At 42.9% G+C, this 27,535-nt stretch overlaps 1 protein-coding gene across 1 annotated transcript in view; it reads left to right on the forward strand.

The window, feature by feature from the left end:
* Positions 1 to 24,731, forward strand: part of cnbd1 (cyclic nucleotide binding domain containing 1) — a 63,064-nt gene extending 38,333 nt beyond the window's left edge. The window contains exons 6-13 of the mRNA XM_020509124.2: positions 1,399 to 1,496; positions 3,077 to 3,214; positions 3,445 to 3,577; positions 14,083 to 14,189; positions 14,476 to 14,626; positions 14,756 to 14,823; positions 15,010 to 15,069; positions 20,078 to 24,731. Coding sequence (XP_020364713.1) covers positions 1,399 to 1,496; positions 3,077 to 3,214; positions 3,445 to 3,577; positions 14,083 to 14,189; positions 14,476 to 14,626; positions 14,756 to 14,823; positions 15,010 to 15,069; positions 20,078 to 20,299 — 977 coding nt within the window. The 3' untranslated portion in view covers positions 20,300 to 24,731. The remainder of the gene's footprint in view (positions 1 to 1,398; positions 1,497 to 3,076; positions 3,215 to 3,444; positions 3,578 to 14,082; positions 14,190 to 14,475; positions 14,627 to 14,755; positions 14,824 to 15,009; positions 15,070 to 20,077) is intronic.
* Positions 24,732 to 27,535: the final 2,804 nt, after the last annotated feature.

The raw sequence follows: 27,535 nt of genomic DNA on the forward strand, positions 1-27,535 counted from the left end.
GGCAGGCAGCACTATCAACGGAATGCTTAGACTCAATCCCCTCTCCTGTTATGTTTGATTTGGTGGTTGGATATTGCTTTTCTGTTACCTTTCCCAGGAGCTTGAGTCGGGAGGCTGATATTTTTGTAGATTTTGATGAGGGGAGAGAAGTACTCTATATTCTAGAGAGGGAAATGAATACTTTAAATAAATTGATCTCTGTTTATGCACACACTATGTACACACTATATATATATATATATATATATATATAGTGTGTACATAAGCAGAGATCAATATATACATATATATATATATATATATATATATATATATATATATATATATACAGTACCAGTCAAAAGTTTGGACACACCTACTCATTCCAGGGTTTTTCGTTATTTTTAAGGGCAAACAAGATGGGATGGTTTATCACTGCAGAATGCTGTGGTAGCCATGCAGGTTAAGAGTGGTTAAATGTGCCTTGAATTCTAAATATATTATCTTCTTATTGGCGTTCTTTAGTAGTGGATTCTTTGCAGCATTTTGACCACGAAGGCCTGATTCACACATCAACTGTCCTCTGAACAGTTGATGTTGAGATGTCTGTTACTTGAACTCTGTGAAGCAATTATTTGGACTGCAATTTCTGAGGCTGGTAACTCTAATGAACCTATCCTCTGCAGCAGAGGTAACTGTGGGTCTTCCTTTCCTGTGGCGGTCCTCATGAGAGACAGTTTCATCACAGCGCTTGATGGTTTTTGCGACTGCACTTGAAGAAACTTTCAATGTTCTTGACATTTTCCGGATTTACTGACCTTCATGTCTTAAAGTAATGATGGACTGTTGTTTCTCTTGGCTTATTTGAGCTGTTCTTACCATAATATGGACTTGGTCTTTTACCAAATAGGGCTATCTTCTGTATACCACCCCTACTTTGTCAGAACACAACTGATTGGCTCAAACGCATTAAGAAGGAAAGAAATTCCACCAATAAACTTTTAACAAGGCACACCGGTTAATTGAAATGCATTCCAGGTGACTACCTCATGAAGCTGGTTGAGAGAATGCCAAGAGTTTGCAAAGCTGTCACCAAGGCAAAGGGTGGCTACTGTGAAGAATCTCAAATATAGAATATGATGGCATGGTTTCATGTCTGAGACTTGTGATGTGATAAGCTATTTGAAACGTTCTGAAAAGACAAGACCGGTGCATTTTGGGATAATTGTTTTGCTGTGAGGGAGTTTTTTCTGTCTACTATAGTGTACTGGTCTAAAGTAGTGCACTATATAGAGAACAGGGTGCCATTTGGGATGCAGGCAGATTCTGTGATGTTCTTCTGTGATGGACAGAGGCATTTCTTTACTTTTTAAAGTTTGTATTTCATTTGAACACTTTAACATCCCTTTCCTCCTGCAGTATTTGGACACAATGGATTCTACCTCATCCTGAAAGGTTCAGTAGCTCCGTACACTCAAGAAAGATCCAAGGAGGCTGTTGATCCAAAGGGCTCAGTGGTAAGCAACCACACCATGGCATTGCCACAATGTTACTCCGGAGTGTTAAAAGATGGTATCTGCTGTAGGGGGAAACGGCGACACTGGCCACCCAAACCACCATTGTTATCGTTTTTGTTGCCGAGCTGAGGAGCATCGTGCAGCATGGTAAAAGCGGAAAGAACCGTGTTCGTCGTTTGCAGTGACTTCTCTGTTGTAATCTCGCAATGGAATGTGGCTGTTTCACCATTAAGGATTCTTTAACCCTTGTGTAGTCTTAACATTCGGTATACTCCCCTTGTCCTAAGGGTAAAAAATGACCCACCTTCACTAAACCCCTAAAATAAAGCAGCTTAATTTAATTTTAAACCCAAAATCTGTCATTCATCACAAACTTTGTGAATATCTGGGTTTTCCCTCTTCACGATGCAGAAAGACTGCATTTAATCAGTGGACACCACTCGTTTTTATTACAACACACCTGTCATAATTGTTTTATCACTTATTATTATTATTATTGCTAAATGTACTACATAGATGTAAACATATGTTTTTTAGCAAGAGATAGCACTTATATAGCCAAAGAAAGTAGCAGAAATGTGAAGCAAGTAGTTTTGAATGCATTTTATTGAAGGGAAATATTAACGGTCTTGAACTTTTTTGGGTACATAGTGATATATTTTTATATCCTGTACAATGAGGAATTCAACTACAAAATACTAGTCTCCTCCCATTTTTTTTTATCATTGCCCCCAACCACAAGGTGTATAAACAACAACAATAAATAAGAATAAAATAAGATAATAGATACAAAACAAAAACATGAAGAACATAAATCAATCAACTCTAATTAGCACATGTAGGACTGTATGCAAGTGTGTGTGCATGGACTTTGCTGATGTATTTCTCACATGTGCAGCACATAGTATTTGTTTTACAGTCCTTCTTTGGGGGGCAGAATTGGAATCTCCTCTTGCCTGCCCCAGCTGCAGCCTCAGGTGGAACAGGACAAGATTCAGCCCCCTAAACAGCTTTCACAAGCGCTGCAGAGGCTGCTGTGTGGGGGAGGCACTCCCTTCTTTGAATGTGTGGGGTTACAAGTGCCTTTTACAGCTGCTCCAGGAACACCCTCCTCTTGTTCTGCTTATCAGGCATCCAGGTAGGGTTGATCTTGTTCCATATCATGAAGGAATTGTATGAGGACACATCAATAATGTTATGGAAGATGACCAGGGGCCAAGCTGAGTTCAATCTCTCATTGTGTGTGTGTGTGTGTGTGTCTTTGTGATTTTTATGGTGTGTAAGTTATTTTATAACTGCCGGGTCAAAAATGACCCTAAGACAATCTTTGTGCCCTGGTGGCGTACAGCTTTCATGGAAATGTGAACAAAGGCGATGTTTAACTTTTTGTAATGTTGGGGTCACTCATCAAATGTCAAGTTGAAAAATATAATTTAAGGTGTTTTTCTCTGCTATTAAACATAGTGGCGGGTTATTTTTTACCCTTAAGACAACACAAGGGTTAAGCTTTAAGGTCTTTTCACAGTTTTGGTTAGTTGATTGATTTGTTGGTTGATTGAGTGATTGATTGCGTGTTTCAGATAGGTGTGGGTGGCAGCTTTGGATCGTTTGAACCTCCTGCAGGTACTGAGGCAGGCATCACCATCCAGTGTACATTAACACAGGAAACCTGCGAGATCCTGAAAATCTCCCACTCAGGCTACGCCAAGCTGAAGAAGGTGAAGGAACTACATTTACTATCCAAAATGAATATGCTACGTACCTGATTTATATGCATACCAGCATATGCGACTGTATTAATCAACCACAAATACAAGTTACTTATACTTCCACATGTTTCAATGTCTTTAGACATGCCCTCAATGTTTTCAACTTTATTTTTACACTAAGACATGTGTCCTTGCCCACTGTCTTGAATCTGTATTGTGCTGTGTGTCTCTTGTTGTAGGAGATCTTGGCCCAGAACTATGCTCTGAAGGAATCTCTGATCCAGGGTTGTCACTTCTACCTGCAGTGGCCCAAGCTCTCCATCGATAGGCTTGCCAACATCATCCAGATGAAGAACTTACCAGCCAAACACGGTACAGTTCAGTAATAACCTCCCCTCAGTCAGCCAATCACGGTAAACCCATTTCTGTCACCCAATCATGGTACAATAATACCCTCAGTGAGCCAATCACGCTAATACTCGCCTCACAGTCAGCCGATCATGGTAATACTGTACTACTACCTAATTCGAATCATGGTAGTACATGGTAATTCCATAGTGCAATGGGAGTTAGGCTGTGTATTCCTGTAATGAATAATATTTGTTCTCTTTTCCACACATTCATCTCTGTATGAGTTCAATTAAATCCCTTTGTTGTTTTTTTTATCTGGGAAAATATGATACATCATGTATGAAATAAGTCTTTGTAATGTGTGGCAGTTTTTTTTATTACATCTTTATTTGTCAGTAATTAGGTACAGACGCTGTATGCTTCATTGAAAACAAGACAGACTTAGACCTAGACGCAGATGGTTGCATATGAAACCGAGGTTACTGTAGTATACCACTAGATCTTAACAACTTCAATACATTATCAAAGTGACATGAACGGCTTATGCATTAACTTCCCTGCCCTAGTGTGTGCCGTCTGCCAAGCAAACAAACACAAGCAAGGCGACAGTAAACATGTTGTCCCCCACGAATGATACAGCGCCCCCGCCTTCTGCTAATCAGTGTAATTTGTGTAAATGGCGGCTCTCTATGACGAGATGTATCATTCACCCAAGTTTCGTAAAAAATGGGCCAGTGGCATCTGAGATATCGTGTAGGACTAACGTATCAACAGTTGATTACTGTAGCGCCCTCTTGGGCCAGTCAATGTAATTTAGTCAATGCCGGATCACTATGGCAAACGCATCATTCACCAATTTCATCACTCTGAGTCAAACAGATCAAGAGATATAAACAATTGCCTGTTATAGCGCCACCGGGTGGTCAATATTAATATTCTTTCACATGTTGAGTGATGATAGTGTTTGCAACATGTGTGCCACATTTTGTTACAATACGAATATCCTTGACTAATTTCTATTTATTAATGTGCTAGAGCACGCCTGCTTGAATATGTATTCGTCAATGTCGGCGAAATTGTTTAACGTAGTAGTCTGGAAAAAATTGCATTGAGAGACCTTGTCACATATGAAGTTTCGTACAGATTGGTCATTCGGGGCCAGAAAAGTAGCGTTTTGCCAAACATTTTAAATGGAAGAAAATCAATCATGGTGGACCTTATGGGTCCTTGAGGGAAATGTGTTCTTTGTGAGAACAGGGACCTATGTACCACATTTCATGACTAGGTCAAATGGGGTGAGGGGCGTGACCTTTTGAAGTTTGGGTTTTCAATCTCCTGTTATAGCTCCACCATCTGGCCAATCAGTAAATGCCAGATCTCCATGACAAGACTCATCATTCACCCAAGTTTAGTCAAAATCGGGCTTGTGTTGTCTGAGATATTGCGTGACTAACGTACTAACGGACAGAGACAGATGCACAGTCCCCTCCCCAATTTAATTTGGGGGAACATCAAATTAGATCCATCCTCTACTTCTTCCTCTCTCTCTCTCTCTCTCTCTCTCTCTCTCTCTCTCTCTCTGTCTTTCTCTCTTCTTTCTCTCTAGCCTCTACCTATCCCTATTCCATCTTTAGATGTAGTCGAGGCGACAGGAGAGCATATGGTGAACGTTGAATGGAGACGTTACACAGTGAGGCTAAAGGCACCGTACAAAATGTTTTATATCAAACACTTAACTCAGAACCTTGTCTTTTCCACTACTTGTAGCGCATGTCATCATCACTGATCCCCTCCCTCTTCTCTCACCTTCTTGTCTTTTAAGGAGAGAGCGAGCCAGGGCCTTCCTACAGCTCCCTCCAACAGGAGACCATACTCTCTCCATCCCCATTTTCCTCTTCATCCCCTTCATCCGAATGCAATGATACATTACCTATATCAGAGGGAAAGTGAAAGACGGAAGAAATGGTGGGTGTGCATACGTGCATCCGCTAGTGATTGGATATGTTGGTTGGGGGGTAAGGGTGGGGTATAGGATAGTATCATACTGTCAAACGATAGGATCTCATCGCAGGCTGAAATAAGTCGAGCGAGTGGTGTGTGCCGTTCGTTGATTGCTATAGGGACGATCTCTAGCTCTATTTGCCCAGTGGGGAAGCTGAAGCTAGCCAGCCGGCTGTATCTGGGTTTATGTATCCTGGATAGATGAACGGTCTGCCTAGAGGGCAGGACTCCTGTCCTGAGGTTTGTACAGATGAATGACTTGTTTACATGCTGCTGCCTATCATCAGAGGCCTAGTCTGCCTCCCAAATGGCACCTTATTACCTATTTAGTGAACTACTACCCATAGGGCTTTGGTCAAAGGTAGTGCACTATATAGGGAATAGGGTGTCATTTGTAATTCAACCCTATAACACAATATCCCCATTTGTCTCTCTGTACTTTGGCCTGTGACATGGCGAGGATACCATAACCATCTGGCTTACCTGCCTGCCATGTTAACCTATACGGACGCCTAAGCTTGTCTCTCAATCTCCAACAGGCTACTTGATCACCTTGATTGGCTCCATGTTGATACTTCAGTGGCTTTGAGAGGGATAGTGTTTCATGTAAAGGTTTGTGAGAGCAGAATGAAGACTGTTATCTGCTGATGCCACCATAGAGACATTCAACTACTGTCGGAACAGACAATAACTCTGGAGGTTAGGCCGGGCCATGACATTTGGGGCCACCTCAATTTGGGGCCCCTCTGTTAAAGTTTTGATGCATCCTAAATCTCTCTATGACCCCTTCCGTCACATCTGTTATGCCAGCGCCTGTATACAGTACTATAGGTGAGATGTACAAGTCAGTGGAGAAAGGCAGTGTTACAGAAGGCTATGACCTCACCACTGCAGGGGGACTCTTCATCTCAGAGGGGTGTGTGTCTAACTCTGGTGTCACCACAGGCACAACTGTCCTACAGTAGCTGCTTCAAGTTTCCACATACGGATCCTTTGTCTATATGAGATGACCTCAGTCACAGTAAATGTGTTGGACAGGCTGGCTGGCCGGCTGACTGACTGGCCGACTGGCTGACTGGCTGGCTGGTTGCTTTAACAGCGCCAACAGCTCTCCAGGCTGGCTCTGGTCCATCCGGTACCCTTTTTACATTACTATGCGTTTCACATTGTCCTTTCCAACATGGTTCAAGCAACTAAGGAACTGTAGTTGCGTAACCTGGCTTGGCTCGGTAGTGTAAAAAGGGTACATTCGTTTCCCTTCTGGCTCCAACACAACAGAAACAGCAGTCTGGCTGGAGACCAAGGCGTTTTCCCACGCGAGGCTTTTTCAGAACGTCCGATAGACAAGGCTGTCTGTATGGGAATACTGTGTCCCCATCCCAGACGGTCATGCTTGTCCAAGAGCTCTCCTCTGGAATGTAGTCCTCTAACACACGCGGGCACGTACAAACACACACACACACACACATACACACACACACTGCACATAGTCTGGCAGACTGTTTTACATTGATTGTTCACGGGGATCAAACATCCAGCCGGTATCTTAATCCAAGCAAGAGATGGATTACATTACGCTTTGTGTGTAAAGTGGCTGATGGATATTTTCATAGTGGTGCATGGCCTGAATGAAACACATGTATTCGGGGTATTGTAAAGAGTTGAGTGATTCACCATGCCTTAGTCTTACAGACTCGCATACGTCTTCAGCGAGGTATCCTGTTACACTTAATTGAATATGACCGCTCTGCCTTATGACGTACGTCGAATGCCTCCGAGGCCGACAGGTAGAGTAGTGGTTGATCACAAGCAGATAAGTATGCTTTTCCCCTTCCTGGAATCTGGTGAAGCCAAGACAATTTCAACGTATACTGGTAATAGAAAATAAAACGGTTCATTTAGAAAATATCCCTTTCCTTCGGTTGTAGGCATTTCCTCTTCTTAATAATTCTCAGCTGTCATCTTTGTGCCCTTCTCACCCCTTCTTCAACCACCTCACCCTCCTCCCCTTCTCCAAACTGTGGCATGGCTCTACTATCCATCATTGGCTGATTATTGTTTCAGAGAGCTCATTACTGTAGACGAGGGCCTCAAACAGACTAATAACGGACTATTAGGGCCCTATTAGAGTGGCTAATTCAACCCCTATTTGGATTTCCTCCCTCCGTCCCTATATACAGTGAATGAGGTCTACCACAGTGTTTGGACAAAACTCCCTTCCGAATCTTTCTCTGTCTGGCGCATGAATGCACATGCACACACAGAGGAGAGGAGAGAGGGTTTGGCTGTCTCCCATCACACCAGTAAAAACACTGGCATTAACTACCCATTAGTTCTGTGACAATCAAAAGTCTGTCAGGCAGCAACTTAAACGTTAAGGGGAGAGGACGGGGAGGCTAGAGACGATATGGCTTGTCAGTCAAGAGGTACTATCAGCTCCAGGAAAGATAATGGACTGCACGCTTGATGTTTTCATTTCACGGTAGATGCTGTATGCTTGGAGATATAGTAAGCACAACCAATGCACTCTGATGTATGGGGAAATCATACCAAAGACAACCTCACACTAACCCTGCCATCTAGCAGTTTATCCTAAATACCCTGCACATTGCCCATTTTTCATTTTCTATGTGAAAAAGGATAACAATACAGACATGGCCACTAAATTAACCTGATCGCCAGGGGAAAACAGCCCTCTCACTTAATATGTGACGGCAGTTTGAGTGAACCTTGGCCCCAGCCTGTTCTGGAGGGAACATTGACTATGACTGTGTTAGAAATTACACCCTGTTCCCTATAAAGTGCGCTATTTTTGACCAGAGCCCTATGTGTCCTGGTCAAAAGTAGTGCACTAGGGTATAGTGTGATATTTGGAACGTAGTCTTTGACAGAGAGTTGGAGCAGACAGACACAGTCCAGGGGATCCTACTGGGTAATTTCCCAGGTGAGGCCCTGTTAACTGTTTGATTATTCTGGGGCCTGAGTGAGTGAGAAAGGTCAAAGGGGATCTTGAGGTTCTGAGGTCTTAAATAAAAGCTGCCAAGCGTTTCATTGGAATAGGCCGGGATGAAATTAGGCCCGAGAATGACACACACCCACACACACACACACCATGGCTCCCCCAGTGATGTCTACCACTGTATGTGAGGCTGGGCCCTCCCGTACTGTCAGCACACATAACAAATGGGCCCCGTTTGTCCAACTTTCCCCTACATAGAGATAGCGTTTAAAAACACCTGTCAGCACTAATATACCGTGTTTCTCCTAGCCGTTAAAGGCTAGAGGGCCGTGAATCAATATAATGCTCACCTCCCAATGCACACAAACCAAAGATTTGTCACATGACAAAATAATCCTCCAGCCCAGACTTTGGGGCCTCTTGCTAAAACAAGAGGACTTCTTCTGTAATTTACAGTGTAGCCTACTTTTTTTTCACAAAACTTTTGGTATATTTTGTCGGTTGTGATGCATTAGTCAAAGAAGCGGTGGATTGGGTGTTGCTGTGGGGGTTAGTAGGATGTGTGTGTGTTTGTGTGTGCACGCGCAGTAACCCAAGAGTGTTCGAGGCGCTGAATAGACACATAGAGTACAGCTTCAAGTAAGGTTAAGAGGGAAGTGTGTGTCTCTTTGTTAACTACAGCTGGTGAGCAATCTCTAATGCTAAGGAAGTTTCAAGGTTTTACTCGCCTGAGTTAGAATTCCGTCATGATAAGCTGCAGACCTTAGGTAGATGTCTGTTTACTTGAGCGAGCTAAGGCCGCACTCAATGAGCTGAAACGGGCCATAAATAAACAATTAAAATGCACATCCAGAGGTGGCGCTCCTTGTGGCCGGTGATTTTAATACAGGGAAACTGAATTCTGTCTTACTTCATTTTTACCAGCATGTCTCCTGTGCAACCAGAGACGACACAACTCTAGATCACCTCTACTCCACACACAGAGACACATACACAACTCTAGATCACCTCTACTCCACACACAGACACCTACACAACTCTAGATCACCTCTACTCCACACACAGAGACACCTACACAACTCTAGATCACCTCTACTCCACACACAGAGACACATACAACACTCTAGATCACCTCTACTCCACACACAGAGACACATACACAACTCTAGATCATCTCTACTACACACACAGAGACACATACAACACTCTAGATCACCTCTACTCCACACACAGAGACACATACACAACTCTAGATCACCTCTACTCCACACACAGAGACACATACACAACTCTAGATCATCTCTACTCCACACACAGAGACACATACACAACTCTAGATCACCTCTACTCCACACACAGAGACATACACAACTCTAGATCACCTCTACTCCACACACAGAGACACATACAAAACTCTAGAGCACCTTTACTCCATACACAGAGACACATACAAAACTCTAGAGCACCTTTACTCCACACACAGAAACTCATACAAAAATCTAGATCACCTTTACTCCACACAGAGAGACACATACAAAGCTCTAGATTACCTCTACTCCACACACAAAATCACATACAAAGCTCTCCCTCACCCTCTGTTTGGCAAATCTGATCCTCTATCCTCCTGATTCCTGCTTACAAGCAAAAACAGGAAGTACCAGTGACACCCTAATTACGGAAGTGGTCTTATGAAGCGGAAGCTAAGCTACAGAACCATTTCGCTAGCACAGACTGGAAACATGTCCAGGATTCATCCGATAACGTTGAAGAGTTAACCACATTAGTCACCGGCCTCATTAATAAGTGCATCGTCCCCACAGTTACCGTACGTACATATCCTAACCAGAATCCATTGATTACAGGCAACATCCTCACTGAGCTAAAAGCTAGAGCTTCCGCTTTCAAGGAGCGGGTCACTAATCCGGACACTTACATTTGAAGTCGGAAGTTTACATAGACCTTAGCCAAATACATTTAAACTCAGTTTTTCACAATTCCTGACATTTAATCCTATTACAAATGCCCTGTCTTAGGTCAGTTAGGATCACCACTTTATTTTAAGAATGTGAGAATAATAGTAGAGAGAATGATTTATTTCAGCTTTTATTTATTTCATCACATTCCCAGTGGGTCAGAAGTTTACATGCACTCAATTAGTATTTGGTAGCATTGCCTTTAAATTGTTTAACTTGGGTCAAATATTTCAGGTAGCCTCCCACAAGCTTCCCAAAATAAGTTGGGTGAATTTTGGCCCATTCCTTCTGACAGATCTGGTGTAACTGAGTCAGGTTTGTAGGCCGCTTTTTCAGTTCTGTCCACAAATGTTCTATAGGATTGAGGTCAGGGCTTTGTGATGGCCACCCCAATACCGTGACTTTGTTGTCCTTAAGCCATTTTGCCACAACTTTGGAAGTATGCTTGGGGTCATTGTCCATTTGGAAGACCCATTTGCGTCCAAGCTTTAACTTCCTGACTGATGTCTTGAGATGTTGCTTCAATACATCCACACAATTTCCCTCCCTCATGGTGCCATCTATTTTGTGAAGTGCACCAGTCCCTCATGCAGCAAAGCACCCCCACAACATGATGCTGCCACCCCCCGTGCTTCACGGTTGGGACAGTGTTCTTCTGCTTGCAGGCCTCCCCCTTTTTCCTCCATACATAACAATGGCCATAATGGCCAAACATTTATATTTTTGTTTCATCAGACCAGAGGTAATTTCTCCAAAAAGTATGATATTTGTCTTCATGTGCAGTTGCAAACCGTAGTCTGGATTTTTTATGGCGGTTTTGGAGCAGTGGCTTCTTCCCTGCTGAGCGGCCTTTCAGGTTATGTCGATAGAGGACTCTTTTCACTGTGGATATAGATACTTTAGTACCTGTTTTCTCCAGTATCTTCACAAGGTCTTTTGCTGTTGTTCTGGGATTGATTTGCACTTCTCGCACCAAAGTACGTTCATCTCTAGGAGACAGAACGCTTCTCCTTCCTGAGTGGCTGTGTGGTCCCATGGGGTTTATACTTGTATACTATTGTTTGTACAGATGAACGTGGTACGTTTAGGCGTTTGGAAATTGCTCCCAAGAATGAACCAGACTTGTGGAAGTATACAATTTTTTTCTGAGGTCTTGGCTGATTTATTTTGATTTTCCCATGATGTCAAGCAAAGAGGCACTGAGTTTGAAGGTAGGCCTTTAAATACATCCACAGGTACACCTCCAATTGGCTCAAATGATGTCAATTAGCCTATCAGAAGCTTCTGTAGCCATGACATAATTTTCTGGAATTTTCCAAGCTGTTTAAAGGCACAGTCAACTTAGTGTAAACTTCTGACCCACTGTTATTGTGATACAGTGAATTATAAGTTAAATAATCGATCTGAAAATAATTGTTGGTAAAATTACTTGTGTCGTGCACAAAGTAGATGTCCTAACCGACTTGCGAAAACTATAGTTTGTGGAGTGGTTAATAACGAGTTTTAATGACTCCAACCTAAGTGTATGTAAACTTCTGACTTCAACTGTATAAGAAATCTCGCTACGAACACCGACACGCCATCAAACAGTCAATACAGAACTAAGATCGAATCATACTAGTCCTTTAAACAGGTTAACATTTACAAGGCCGCAAGGCAAGGCAGGTTACCAGGACCAGCTGGCAAGTGTCTTCATTGACATTTTCAACCTCTGCCTGATTGTCTGCAATACCTACATGTTTATAGCAGACCGCAACAGTCCTTGTGCCCAAGAATGCCAAGGTAACCTGTCTACATTTTTACATTTTTTATTTAACCATTATTTTAGGAGATAAGTTGACTGAGAACACGTTCTCATTTACAGCAGCAACCTGGGGAATAGTTACAAAGGACAGGAGGGGGATGAATATCGCCCCGTAGCACTGCTTTGAAAGGCTGGTCATGGCTTACATCAACACCATCATCCCAGACACCCTGGACCCACCCAAATTCGTATACCGCCCCAACAGATCCACAGATGATGCAATCTCTCTTGCACTCCACACTACCCATTCACACCTGGACAAAAGGAACACCTTTTTGAGAAAGCTGTTCATTGACTACAGCTCAGCGTTCAACATCATAGTGTCTTCCAAGCTCATCACTAAGCTCTGGACCCCGGAACTAAACACCTCCCTCTGCAACTGGATCCTGAATTTACTGACGGGCCTCCCCCAGGTAATGAGGGTAAGCAACAACACATCTGCCACACTTACCCTCAACACAGGGGCCCCTCAGGGATGCGTGCTTAGACCCCTCCTGTACTTCCTGTTCACCCAAGACCGCATGGCCACAAACGACTCCAGCAGCATCATTAAGTTTGCTAACGACACAACGGTGGTTGGCCTGATCACCGACGATGATGAGACCGCCTCCCTATAGGTGGTCAGTGACCTGGTGCCAGGACAACAACCTCTCCCTCAACATCAGCAAGACAAAGGAGCTGATCGTGGACTACAGGAAATGAAAGGCAGAGCACGCCCCCATCCACATCAACAGGGCTGTAGTTGAGAGGGTTGAGAGCTTCAAATCCCTTGGTGTCCACATCACTAAGGAATTATCACGGTTCACACACACTAACACAGTCGTGAAAAGGTACAACAATACCTCTTCTCCCTCAGGAGGCTGGGAGAGCATCTTGACTGTGTTAGTGTGCACCATTGAGAGAATCTTGACTGGCTGCATTACTTCTTGGGATGGCAACTGCTTGGCATCTGACTGCACGGCACCACAGAGGGTAGTGAGTACAGCCCAGTATCTAACTGGGGCCGAGCTCCCTGCAATCCAGGACCTCTATACCAGGCGGTGTCAGAAGAAGGCCCTAAAAGACTGCTCTCTCTGCTACTAATTGCAGTGCGGTAGCAGAGAGAACAGTCTATGATGGTTGGCTGGAGTCTGATTTATTTTTAGGGCCTTCGTCTGATGCACCAAGTCTGGAACCAACAGGACTCTGGACAGCTTATACTCCCAAACCGTAATAATGCTAATTAGTTTGTCTGGGTAGCTAGTTGGTTAAAGAATTTAACTATCTGCATTGACCCTTTTTGCGCCAACTCTTTTGACTCCTCACATACGCTGCTGCTACTGTTTATTATCTATCCTGTTGCCTAGTCACTTTATCCCTACCTATATGTGTTTATCTACCTTAATGACCTTATACCACTGCACATCAACTCGGTACATAGCCCGTGCATATAGCCAAGTTATCATCACTCAGTGTGTATTTATTCCCCATGTTATAATTCTTCAATTTTTTCTCTCTGCATTGTTGGGAAGGGCCGTAAGTAACATTCCACTGTTAGTCTACACCTGTTTTGAAAGCATGTGATGAATAACATTTTGATTTGAGTACAGAGCATACTTACAAGGTCGATGTTACACACACCGACCCACACTTCTCACGTACTGTATGCTGGTTCATAACCTCATCCATCCTATGATACAGGAGCCCGCACTCTGACCTGAAGAAGCAGAAGAATATTACTTGATCTGAAATGAGTAGGCATGCAGGTAGAGAACTTATTTCCCTATTTCCTCCTCTCTTCTTTCTGTAGTACTGGCGAAGGAAGGTAAGGTGTGTCCCTTTGTGGCCTACATCCGAGAGGGGGAGTGTAACATCCTCCAGGACATTAACTCGCTGATGAGGACCCCACAGGAGAAGGTGTCGGTCTGCGTGCGCGCACACACACAAACACACACATCAAGCTGTAACAGTAGGCCTTCCTCCAGGCTGCTGCATGTTCCCTGTTTGATTAAAAACCACTTCATCTAAATCAAGGAGTGAAAGAGCAGGACTTGATTTGAATATTAATTACATGGTTAAGACTGATTACCATAATTGTGTTACATTTTATACCGGGAAATGGGAATATCAATTCCAGGAACATGTCATTTGTGATAATGATTGGGCCTTGGCTATTTTTCCTTCATTGGTTGTTGGTTTCCAGGGCAGCAGGATAAAGTTTGTTGTCGTGGGGAAGCTCGGACCAATGGAATCGTTCGGTGAGGTGAGCATCCTGCTTGATCAGCCCTCCCCCTGCAGCATCGTCACGGCGACAGAGGTGCAAGTAGGGATCATCCAACCAGATGCTCTGAAAGGTTAGTCACATGCTCTTATATCATATCTGGTAGCCTATACAATCTCTTAAACTGTTGGATGTTTGAAAGGAAATAAAAACTGAGTTCATTACTGTGCGTTAATTTGATTTATGTTCATATTTTGCTTAGGACTTGATTCAGTGACATCAGCACTGATGTTACAAACAGCACAGCCGACTTACGGGAAGTTGAGTCGGGTACTGCAGTCAATTTGTCCAACATATTAACCTTACATTATTCAACCTTTCCCTTTACCCTGATACTATTGTGTTATGGAACAAGTGGAAAAGCACTGGTTCGAATAGTGAATAATATTCTGTTGCATTCACCTAGAATACTGTTGACAGCTTGGTTCTGTATGACTTGTCCCTGTCTTATTCCAGGAAGAGATTAACAAGGAATACATCAGACAAGAGCGGCACAAGGAGTGGGACCACATAAAGGTGTAGTGTATACGTCAGTAAAGCATATTGTTACTGTCTTTCCTTTTCTCACTAATGAGCCTTTAAATTCTACTAAGCCTTTTCACATTACAGAGCTGTACAACACTGGCCTGATTATGCATCCGCCATAGTTTCTGGACCTGTGCAGTGAAGGACAATGTGAATAGAAAATAACAAGCCAGGACAGTACGGGTCGGCTCAGTAGTGTGAAAAGGGTCTCTCTCTGTCTTAGGCTCTTATGGAATACCCAGCACAGTACGTTATAATCCCTGTGCCTTGTCCAAACCCAGAACACAAACACAACGTTTCTTCTGAGAATCAGCAGCCATGCAGCCAGCCCTAACTAATTCCCAGGCCTGAGTGCCAATGTCTGCCTTTGTTCTCAACCAACAGTGTGTGTGTGTGTGTGTGTGTGTGTGTGTGTGTGTGTGTGTGTGTGTGTGTGTGTGTGTGTGTGTGTGTGTGTGTGTGTGTGTGTGTGTGTGTGTGTGTGTGTGTGTGTGTGTGTGTGTGTATTTGCGCATGTTCGCTTGTGTATGCGGGTATGCGTGCCAGTTTCCCATAGATGATTACACCACTGTGTAGCTCTGCTCTGTTATTGCCATGGCAAAATCCTTACTTGGAAGGAAATTCATTATGGACGCTGGCTAACTGGTCTAGTGCAGTCCTCTCTGAGGTACCTTTCTACAGCTACAGCTTGTGTATCTCCCACGTAATAAAGACAGACGGACAGGCCGGCCAACCTCCCTTTCTCTGGCTGCTTGTTTCACAGGAATATAACCTTTCAGACCCTTCCCATGTAGCTCTGGGTTGTAGGCCAATAGAAAGGGTCTCTTTGTGCATTTTGTCAGGAACACAATACAGTTTGTCTGTCAGGAGGCTAAAGTGATCATCAGCCCCAGCTGTCTGCCTCTGTCATGGTTTGGTTTGGTTTAGTGTGTGGTCTGGATCTGGGTCTCACTGCCAAGCTTTCTCGGCTGAACAGACAGGAGGCGTTGGAGTTCGGGAGCCCCGGCCTGTTGGGGTGTGGTGGGAACCGACATGCAGTGTCCCACCGCCAATGAGAGAGGAGGATCTTGACCGATGAAAGCCTCACAAAGCAAACCGTTACCGTAACAATCAACTGTCATGAACAGTGTTCTGATAGTGACATAGAGCTCAGTGGGGGCAGGTTGTTGGGTGTTGTCATCCTAGCTAACACATAGAGACTAAAACAGACAGCTGTAGCTAGTTGTTTCAAACAGCATGTTGTTGTACAGTATATGGTCAGCTGTTCTGCACTGGTATGAATCGGCCCGTTGTTCTACAGGGAGGCCTCTGTAGCACAACTGTAGCTTCTCTCTTATATGCAGCCTTTTCCTGATCCCAGATCTGCTTGTGCTGTATTTCCAAGATCATTGGAGTTATCTATACAACCCATCAGGTTAATGGAGCCTCTCTCTGCATGGAGCCAGATACGTCTCCTTCTCATGTTAAGTGCCTTTTGAACTGTGGTTCATGCCATTTAACATTTAAAAGACATTTAAAGCCCCAGTGTCAGTGCTTGCTTGTATGTCATGCTTGTTTATCGCAATTACACAGTCTGACAAATGGACACTGATGAACCTAAACAGAAACAAAGGATATGTGTCTATTGAAACCTTTCGTTCTTGCTACAGCTGATGGCATTTTCCATCTGCCATCGCTAAATGGTGTTAGATCATTTACGATCTGTAGCAGGAGCACAGAGCTGGAAAAACGACTGTTTACATGTCTAGTCTCTCTTTGATGGAGACGGGCAGTTATTATGCCTGTTTGATTGCTAATCTTACTGTTGAGCTGACGAATGACAACAGTCACAGCGTTTGTTTGCTGTCAGGCTTTATTTTTCAGCTCCAGAATAAGGACAGATTTGTTTGTTTATGCTCTCATATGGAGAACCCAAAGTGGCTATGATTAATAGGACTGCGAGTGTTCACGTTTCTGACGCAACAGCCCTTTTTTAGCCAAACATCTGAACTATTTTTTGCCTTTTAAATAGATTTAGGAGTTAAGAGTTTCCAAAGTATTGGGACATGGGTGAATCGCCTATAAATGATGTGTTATTCCTATGTTATGCTCAGTAATCTAGGCTGAGTGTGTGTAATTTTGGGCGGTGGAGTTTTACGTCAGACGGTAGGTTCTAAATATGGGTTGGAGAAGAGGTTCTGTGTCTTCCTGGTTTTTTTAGTCTCTGGTCACTGTTACGACAGACATCTCCATGAATGTGGGTGTGGTGGGGGAAAAAAACGCAAACAGACAGACAGTGACTATTATTCCTTACTTGTGTAACCTTGTCTGAGACCTAATGACTTGAATTAGCTCCCCGAGTCACAAACAGACAGCGTTTGAAACACTGTACTCCTACGTAACAAAGATAGTGACAACAATGCTCACTTGATGAGTAACCTTGCTTGAGACCTGAAGACTTCTATTAGCCCCCAGAGCTAATGCCCAGTTTTTGGCTCAGATCGCTAAACAGTCTTGTGGTACACTACCATGTTTGCAAGTGTCATGCCCTTGAGAATATGGACGGATCACTCAAAAAATAAATGACTTAGAAATTTCACCAGACAACGACAAAATGTTCATCAGCTTTTCCTTTCAGAATGTGCCCGATTTACATTTTCTTATTAAAGGTTTTGAGTCCCTCAAAATATCACTCAATCCACACAAAAGGAAAAATCCTAACAAATACATGATTGTCTAATAGGAAAATAATAATGAGCAAAGCCTTTTGTTCAAGAAATTCTTCCCCAAAATAACAAGTCCTAACCGTTTTGTGATTGTTTCATACTGAGGAACTGCATGAATTAATTTCTCAGACAGAACCATCTGAATTGAACCAATCAATATCTGACCAGACTGAATACAGAGCACCAGTTTGCAAGAGAGTGTTTGGGCAAGATAAAATTCTGCAGCGGAATATTAAAATGGTCCTGATGTTACATCTTAGCCACACTGATATGTAGGATGATGCTGATTGTGTTGAATGCTTCACTTATAACCAGTGCTATATAGTGGGAGTGCATGTGTGTGTGTGTGTGTGTGGCGTGTGTCGAGCAAGAGAAAACGCGTCGGAAAGACAAAATTCATCCACAGACCGAATGCATTCACTTGAATCATTGCAAACTTTAAACATGATTGCCCTTTGAAAATGTGTGTTCATAAACAAATGGATATTGATCTGTGATTTGTGTGCTCGCACACATCTGTTTAGACTGCAGCCCAAATAAAGGCTTCACAGAGTTCAAGTAACAGCCACATCTCAGCATCAACTGTTCAGAGGAGACTGCGTGAATCAGGCCTTCAAGGTCGAATTGCTGCAAAGAAACCACAACGAAAGGATGAGATGAAGAGACTTGCTTGGGCCAAGAAACATGAGAAATGGACATTAGTCCGGTGGAAATCTGTCCTTTGGTCTGAGGAGTCCAAATTCGAGATTTTTGGTTCCAACCGCCGTGTCTTTGTGAGACGCAGGGTAGGTGAACGGATGATCTCCACATGTGTGGTTCCCGCAATGGAGCATGGAGGAAGAGGTGTAATGGTGGGGGGTGCTTTCCTGGTGACATTGTCAGAGAGTTATTTAAAATTCAATGCACAGTTAACCAGCATGGCTATCACAGCATTTTCCAGCGATACGCCATCCCATCTGGTTTGCGCTTAGTGGGACTATCATTTGTTTTTCAACAGGACAATGACCCAACACACCTCCAGGCTGTGTAAGGGCTATTTGACCAAGAAGGAGAGTGATGGAGTGCTGCATCAGACGACCTGGCCTCCACAATCACCCGACCTCAACCCAACTGAAATGGTTTGGGATGAGTTGGATCACAGAGTGAAGGAAAAGCAGCCAACAAGTGCTCAGCATATGTGGGAACTCCTTCAAGACTGTTGGAATAGCATTCCAGGTGAAGCTGGTTGAGAGCATGCAAAGCTGTCATCAAGGCAAAGTGTGGCTCCTTTGAAGAATCTCTGATATAAAATATATGTTGATTTGTTTAACACTTGTTTTGGTTACTAAATGATTCCATATGTGTTATTTCATAGTTTTGATGTCTTCACTATTATTCTACAATGTAGAAAATAGTAAAAAAAATAAAGAAAAACTCTTGAATGAATCGGTGTGTCCAAACTTTTGACTGGTACTGTATAATTGGTTATCTGTTTCCTATAATCAGACCCAGGTAGTGTGGGGTGCCAAAGACCAATGTAATAACGCTCCATTGATTAGTGCTTCTGATCTTTAGCACTGGGCATACAGTGTGATATACAGGCAGGGGTATCATGCACCTAATAAATCTGAGGAGGCACAAAGTATTTGAGGATGGCTGAAGGGTGGTCCGTAGTGGCGCAAGGCTCCCCATCCGGAAGTTGGAGAATTTAGCATTTTTCAAACACGTGAAATAGCCTTTTCCTGCTATCTACAGCCATATTCATTATGCTTCATTCTTTGTTTTCTGTCGATTTTTCTGCATATTGAAGCATACCTCTTGAGCTCTCTCCTTCTGACTGGTGGTTATTTTCTTAAAGAAACAAAATATGCTTCTCTGCTAAAAATCTGGGTAAAAGGTTCAAAGGAATTTGAGTGTTATTTGTACATTTAGTTATTGATTGTCTACAACCTTGCCAGCAGGCATGTCAGCTAAGATAGACAAGCTAGCTACTCTAACTAGATTGATTGCCTGAAATGGCTTCTTGGTAGCTATTTATAAGGTTGGGAAATTGGGAAACCATCTGGGCTAGCTAATGCCAACTTCCTAAAATTGCTAAAGTCGCTAGTTGTATTACAGAAGGAAAACAAATGTTCTAAAAACAAATGTTCTAATATTATAATATTGTTTTTTTACTGGACAATTCTGAGGGAGCACGTACCCCTGTGCCCCTTATGGGTATGACGCCTCTGTACTGCAATGCAGTGTGACATCCTGTAATGCTCATCATAAGTGTTTATTTTAATGTCATGTTTTGTCTCTTATTTCCTCCACAGAAGAGAGTGTTGTCTGATGCCCTGCTCTACAACGGGATCCAGCAGGGGAACGGGAAGTGGACCTTCACTAGGGGAGGTGGAAGAAGATCTGTGGACAAGAGCAACCCCCATCCAATAAACACAGCACACACACAAACACCCCAGCGTATACTGCCTGCTTTGACTCCAGATGTTACAACAACAACGCAAGAAAACACAGGAACTGACATTGCCAAACCCTAATTTGCTGTTTAAAAGTATAACTCCAGTCCCATGCTCCAATCCAACTTCTGACACCACACCCTCCAATATCCCGCCACATACACTTTCATTCTCTGCCTGTATCTTTGGACTCAACGTACAGTGACCACTCCAGATGTACACTAATATAGTGTCAAAGAAAATAAACTGTTATTCTCCCCAGCTTTCACTCTCACTCAAAGCCTTTGAAATAAGAGGCAGTTATTGTCAATCAGCTAGCAGCTTTCACTGCAGTGCTTCCTATATCCCTGCCAGGGCCAGAGGAACTCTTGAGGACAGTGACACATCATGTTGTCTTTCACCCACTTAGTATAACGTAACCAGACATGTCCTACGTGTGCAAATACAGAGCCTGACCCAGCCCAAAACAACCCACCATAAGCATACACCCCCAACACAGGCCAAAACAACACAGCCGTATTGGATCTTATACTTGTGTGAAACAGTGTTGGGCAAGACAGGCAACAAGTCCGCAATGACATATAGAGCCCAACACAACATCTTGTTGCGCAGACACTGTGAATACTGTAGAGAACGGAAAACAATTCTTTATGAAAGAGACAATGCTGAACCGTATCATAGAGAAACTGAAATGACACTTGACCGTATAATTAGTTTTATGTCTAAATATTTGGGTCGAGACATAGACTTTTTAGATTGCTGGGATCTGTATGGAAACAGAAACACAGACCTTAAAATACATGGTGTTTGTTTAGATTTGACTGACCTTGACCGAGACTGTTTGTTCCACATTCCCTAAGGAAAATACCTCTTTATTGCTTCTTTGTATATATATTTGTTTTCTCCTCAGATGACAGTTCTGTACTGAAATGACCTACTGAAATTGTCCCTCAGTCTGGAGAATGATTTGAGATGAGAATGGGCTTGAAACGAGCTGTGGTAAATGGTATGGTTTTATTGTAGCAAATATTGTAGCATCTCCTCGTCTGCATAAGCCTAATTTTATTAAATGTTTTTGTGCGTGTGTTATGGAAATTTTACCTGCATAGAGATACATTTAGCAATTTGTGCTCTATTCATTGGTTAATCTTCACCTTTTATCCCCGCCAAAAGTGTTCCTTCATGTTAGCAGAGATTTCAGAAACTCAAACAAATAGCTAATTCCCAAGATGAGTGAGGCTCTTAACCCTTAACATTGACACAAGTAAGATTAATTATGCTTTCACGTGGTTTTGTCAACACACGCACGGTCATTTCACACAGTCCAAGAGCTGCTTTCAATACAATGTTTGGCAGGTTAGCTTGGTGAGATGAGATGTTTTCCCTCAAGGTGCAGGGGGAAATGACAAAGCTGTTTCCTTTGTTTGGACAAGGCCCCGTGAGAACGTAGTCCAAGGCTAGAGGAGAGGTGTTGCATGTGTCTCCAAGGCGAGAGGAGAGGTGTCACCTAGGTGTGGTGTGACACAGTCACGGTAGGGGGTGTTACTAGGAAACGAGGTGATGAAGCCTGAAACATCCCATTCACTTCCCATGACCTCACAACAGGACATGCTATCCCACATAACACTTTACTGGACTCCAGGGCATTTCACCACATGTGTATATAAAAAATTGTAATAGCCACGCATTGTGGAGTTTTCATTAAGCCTCTTATCTGTAAAATAACAGAATACTGGTCAGATAATTGATTGCTCAGATCAGATGATTATTCCAAAAATGACTGGTGCATATCTTGTTCAATTACACTCTGCAATTATTTACCTGTCTTTGGGAATTTAATTCTCCTGGCATGTATTTCCCCTGGGATTTCATACAACATGTTATAATAAACACAGTGCAGGCTATATGGAACATGGGATAGACCTAAATGGCACCCTATTCCTTATATAGTGCACTACTTTTAAATAGAACCCTTATGGCCCTGTTCAAACGTATTGTACTAGGGAATAGGGTGCCATTTGGGAGACACCCAATGTCTTGGGCCTGTCAAGGTAATCCATCATAGCTGCTGCTGACCTGTTAATTTCTTGTTTATTAAGCAGTAGAGAGGCTGGAGCTCTTCCCAAGGATATACACATCACACATATTGTATGGGAGTTGTCTGCCTGGCGGTGTCAGTGGATCTGCACCTATTGACATCAACCATTGTTTCTCTACTCTGAGAAAGGAAACCGTAATAGATAAACACAGCCAATTATCTTGGCACAGAGTTTTGTCTTCTTCATAATGAACTCTAACCCCTGAAGTTGGGGGCATAATCTATCATGGCTCTCTCTGCTGTGTGTCCCCAAGTAGGAAAAAGCACTCAAGTTGTTCTATAGCAAAACGAAACAAATAGCAACTGATTTGTCCCCCCCCCCCCCCCCATAAAATGCAGGGGGCTTATTTGTGTTGTTTGGCTGGGAATTCGAAATCCATGTTTCCTGGTTGTTAGATGGCAAGTTGTTTGTCTAGCTATCGGATCTTCAGGTATTTTGATAATTTTCCATTCCTGTTTTATATGAAGTAGTGTCAAGACTTGTCATGGTTCCAGATATACCCTAAGTGCATGGGAGAATGTCAGATATTGTTTAGTTGAAGGCAAATCTTCCGTACTGTATGTGGACATCAATTCTCTTCCACCCCCACACACACACTTTCATAACACAAGGTTACACTAAGCGAACTGGGTCATGACTCATGTTCAGGCCTGATGTCTGCTATGTAGTGTTGTGTTGTCTGTGTCTCTGTAACCTACATCTCACATCTCAATGAGATCTCTCTTCCATATCTCGTGGTTTCCATTTAGCTCTACTATGTCTCTGTCTGTTGTCAATGCAGTGTCACAGAGGACCAACCCCAGGGGAAATAAGGATGCCCTTCTCATTGTTTCCTACATCGGCAGACAGTGTCTGCGTCCCAAGTTGCACCCTATTTCCTATATGGTGCACTACTTTTGACCAGGGCCCATAGGGTAGTGCATAGGGAATATGTTGCCATTTGGGACACAGGATGAGAGGTAGCTAGTTAAACCATATGGGACATGCTCCACATCCCCTCAGAAGCAGGCACCTCAAATTCATTTCCTATCATGGATTAGATTGGTATCTGTGATGTTATTGTCTTCTGACAGGTGGCGTCACTCCAACACGACGCAAAGTCAATGCGCTATCTGGTGTAAGACAATGTTGTGATGTTGGTTAATGCATGTCTTGAACAGTCTTTTTGATGTGATGCATCTATTTTGTGTAGCTCAACGCTGTGGCATTAAAGGCAAAGGCAGGTTTGAGTCAGGTTGATGTAAAAAATTGTAAATTTCGTCAGAACAAACTTGATTCAGTTTGAGTTTTTCAGAATAACTATATTCTTTTGTTAAAAGGGCAGTGCAGTCAAAAACATGATTTCCCTATGTTTTATATACACTGAGTATATCAAACATCAGGAACACCTTCCTAATATTGAGTTGCACCACCAGTCCCCCCTTTTGCCCTCAGAACAGCCAGGCAGTATAAGTTAATACACAAATAACAGAGGTTTCCCTCCTCTCTGCCAACAACAGCTAATTTTCAGGTTACACATCCCTCCCATTAGGCTCCTCCAATTAGACCCTTCTTTCAGACCACTCCCAGACAGTCCTAGCAAAAATCTTGCTTGAGAAATGGCATTTAGCTAACAACTTGTTTTTGTTTCTTTTTGACCATTTTAATTGAAAACAATCAAAGTAAGATACATAATTATTGTTACCCATAAATGATTTGATATTGACATTAAAACACCTGCATTAGAGCTTTAATTTGTGAACAGAGATACTCCTGCACATTACACCTATTGTATGAAAGAAGTGTAGACATACAAACAATGGCGGTTAGAACACACACTTAACTGTTGCCTGTACCAGATGGGGGAGGTCAAGTGAGTCTGGGGTGGCATCCTAAATGGCCCCCTATTCCCTATAGCCCATAGGGATCTGGGCTAAAAGTAGTGCACTATGTAGGGAATATGGTGCCAGTTGAGACTCACACTGGGTTCTATTAAATCTGTTTCTAAATCGAGAATGTACGGTTGAGAAAGGAAGAAAGTCCAAAACAAAAAAAGTGGGTAGCCTTTAGGGCATTGGCTCTGTTGGAAAGTGGAACCATATGGTAGGAAGCAGCGTCGCCTGTTCAGTCGTCCAAACCAACAAATACAGCCGTTTGGTGTGGTGACTCCTTCCAGACGGGAGTCAAATGCTTTAGTGTATTTCTGGTTTAGAGCACTTTCAAGGAAAGAGATGGATATAATTTTTGGCTGTGCTTAATGTGTTTTATTTACATTTCAATTTGGTTCTGATGATGTAAAAGATGAATGATTGCATACAAATTCATAGTCTAGGCAGAAATTATTCAAAGGAGCCACTATTGTCTGTTGTCCGTGTAATGCATTATGGATCACTCTTAACATTGAATGGAATACTATTAAAACATTTTCCTCACAACTTCTATGGTAATCACTCATTCAACTTGGTGAGAGTCATCTGACATATATTAACAAAGATGGTTGTCATTAGACATCAGAGATTAAGGCTGGAAAATTGGGATAACTTTCCCAAATTTTCCAGGTTTTACAGAAATCCCTGTTGGAGAATCCCTGGATTCCCAGTTTATTCCCTCCTTACTCCAGGAATCTTCTAACCAGGATTTCTGGTAACCTGGGAATTTTAGGAGTTACCAGAATTGGGCAGCCCTAATTGCGATGACATCATCAAAGTAAAGAGTTATTTTTAGAAAAAGTGCCTATTAGTTGGTGTAGCCTAATACTGTAATGTTTTGTGGTCACGCTGTGGTATCTTCAGACCACGCTCCAGTTTGATCCTCCTCCGGTAGTGGTGAGTTTGTAGTCTGTATCCATGCCCAGGAGACACTGGTTGTGTCTTAAATATAGTGCACTACTTTTGACCAGCTCCCATAGGGCCTCTGGATAAAAGTAGTGCACTACATAGAGAATAGGGTGTCATTTTGCAACCACATTGGGTTCCAGTCCTCCCAGTCACACTGTCTGAGGTTAAAGCTTCTCTGAAGAGTCTGTTGGTTTTGGCACAGTTAATACACCCCTGTAAACTGCACCACTTTGCTGAAAGAGAGTTCTCAACATGTGCACCCCCTTCCTCTGACTTCACAATAGAATAAGTAAATGGATGTCATATCATTGAAACCTGTTTTCATCTCAATTGTTGATGGATGGTGGAGAGCTTCTGGGGGCTTAAGCAAATGAGATGTGTGTGAAATTGAGTCTGAGAAAAGCTTGATCTGCATCATTCCTTCTCCTACAGTACATCTATCTCCATTTGGATCCCAGAGCAGAAAGGTCAGAGAGAGAGGCCCTCTGTCGTCAGCTCCAGTAGTTTTAGATTATAGACAGTGATCCAAATGATGGATTGCATGGCATCACATTTGGCATTTAAACTGGCCTAAATATTCCTATATGCCTAAAATAGGCTACTTGCTTCACTATTGTTTTTGTAGTTATGATGATTCATATTCAACAATAATTTAGCGTTGCAGAGTTGGACATTATGCAGGCAGACAGATATGGTCATACCACTGATTACAGCCCTAAGCACTAATCCTAAAATATAATGAAAAAACAACACTTTTCATTTCATTCTTAGAGGTGGAACCCATACTAGCCTCAGAGCAGTGGTCAGTGGAATGATTCTGTCTCCCGCTGTGTCCTCTGTCTTATAGAAGGTACCTTATTAATTTATACTACACTGCACAGCTCAGGACATTACTTCATTGTCAAGAAGAAGCATTTCAAGCAGATTACATGTCAGGTAAAAGAAAACCCATTTGTATTGTGGCTTGATTAGGTGGCAAGAAAACTACAATAAACCAAATTGCATTCTGTCAGGCGCGTTGTCAAAACCAAACAGGAGCCTATGGTGCCGCTACATACAGTGACACATCTCACACCTTGCCTCGACAGTTCTTAGGTGTTTCACTCTTTTTTTTTTAAAGAATCGATTAAAGAAGCTTATGTCATCCTTTGACACATACACTACTATCCAATCTTGTCTTTTATAAACCAATATCCAATCTTGTCTTTTATAAACCAATATTTACTCTATCTAACTGTTGCCAGCTACAAACTACCATATTAATACTCAGAACAGGGATTCATTTACTCACTGATTTTATGACTGTCTGCATTGTCGTTTCTTATCATCATCTACAATATAAAGGGCGAGCGTGGTTCATTTCTCTGGCCCCCTCTGGCCTGGACACCACATCGGTTATACTGTCATCTCGATGCAGTCTACTGTCATGAAGATGCATCTCTCTCTCTCTCTCATATATATGTAGTGGTCTGGTTACTCATTATTTATGATGTCATTAGCCATACGGGGAAATTACATTGAAGGATCTTAAGTTAGACCTCAGGGAACTTTAAACACTCCATCAGAGGAGGGGGAGGTGTTTTGATATCTCTGACCTAATTCAGAGTTTTCTTTAAGTGGATTCTGTATCCCAATGTCAACCAGGTACAACTTTACTTATTCACTTCATGATGCCCCGCCCACTTGAGCCAGTTCCTGATCGAACATGATTGCTTTCCTCCTTTCTCCCATTCACAAACAAGCAAAACATTGTTAATATGAATTACGTTTGTAAAAACTATTAATAGTCTATTGATGCACCGGTGCATCAATCTAAGTAACATAATAAAATAAAATACATTTTGCATGGGCACCGCATCCGCCTATGTAGTCCTTCCGCATCTGCTGTTGAAAGTGGCAGAGCTGGCCTCCCGGGTGGCGCGGTGGTTAAGGGTGCTGTACTGCAGCACCAGCTGTGCCACCAGAGACTCTGGGTTCGCGCCCAGGCTCTGTCATAACCGGCCACGACCGGGAGGTCCGTTGGGAGACGTACAATCGTCGTCCAGGTTTGGGAGGGTTTGGCCGGTAGGGATATCCTTGTCTCATCGCGCACCAGCGACTCCTGTGGCGGGCCGGGCGCAGTGCACGGTGTTTCCTCCGACACATTGGTGCGGCTGGCTACCGGGTTGGATGCGTGCTGTGTTAAGAAGCAGTGCGGCTTGGTTGGGTTGTGTATCGGAGGACGCATGACTTTCAACCTTCGTCTCTCCCGAGCCCGTATGGGAGTTGTAGCGATGAGACAAGATAGTAGCTACAAGCAATTGGATACCACAAAATTGGGGAGAAAAAGGGGTAAAATTCAACAACAACAAAAAAAATAAAAAAGTGGCTGTTTGTGAAACCAGGAGACTTCTGTCTTCTCA

Source organism: Oncorhynchus kisutch, linkage group LG18 (genome assembly GCF_002021735.2).
Source record: "Oncorhynchus kisutch isolate 150728-3 linkage group LG18, Okis_V2, whole genome shotgun sequence".
NCBI lineage: Eukaryota > Metazoa > Chordata > Actinopteri > Salmoniformes > Salmonidae > Oncorhynchus > Oncorhynchus kisutch.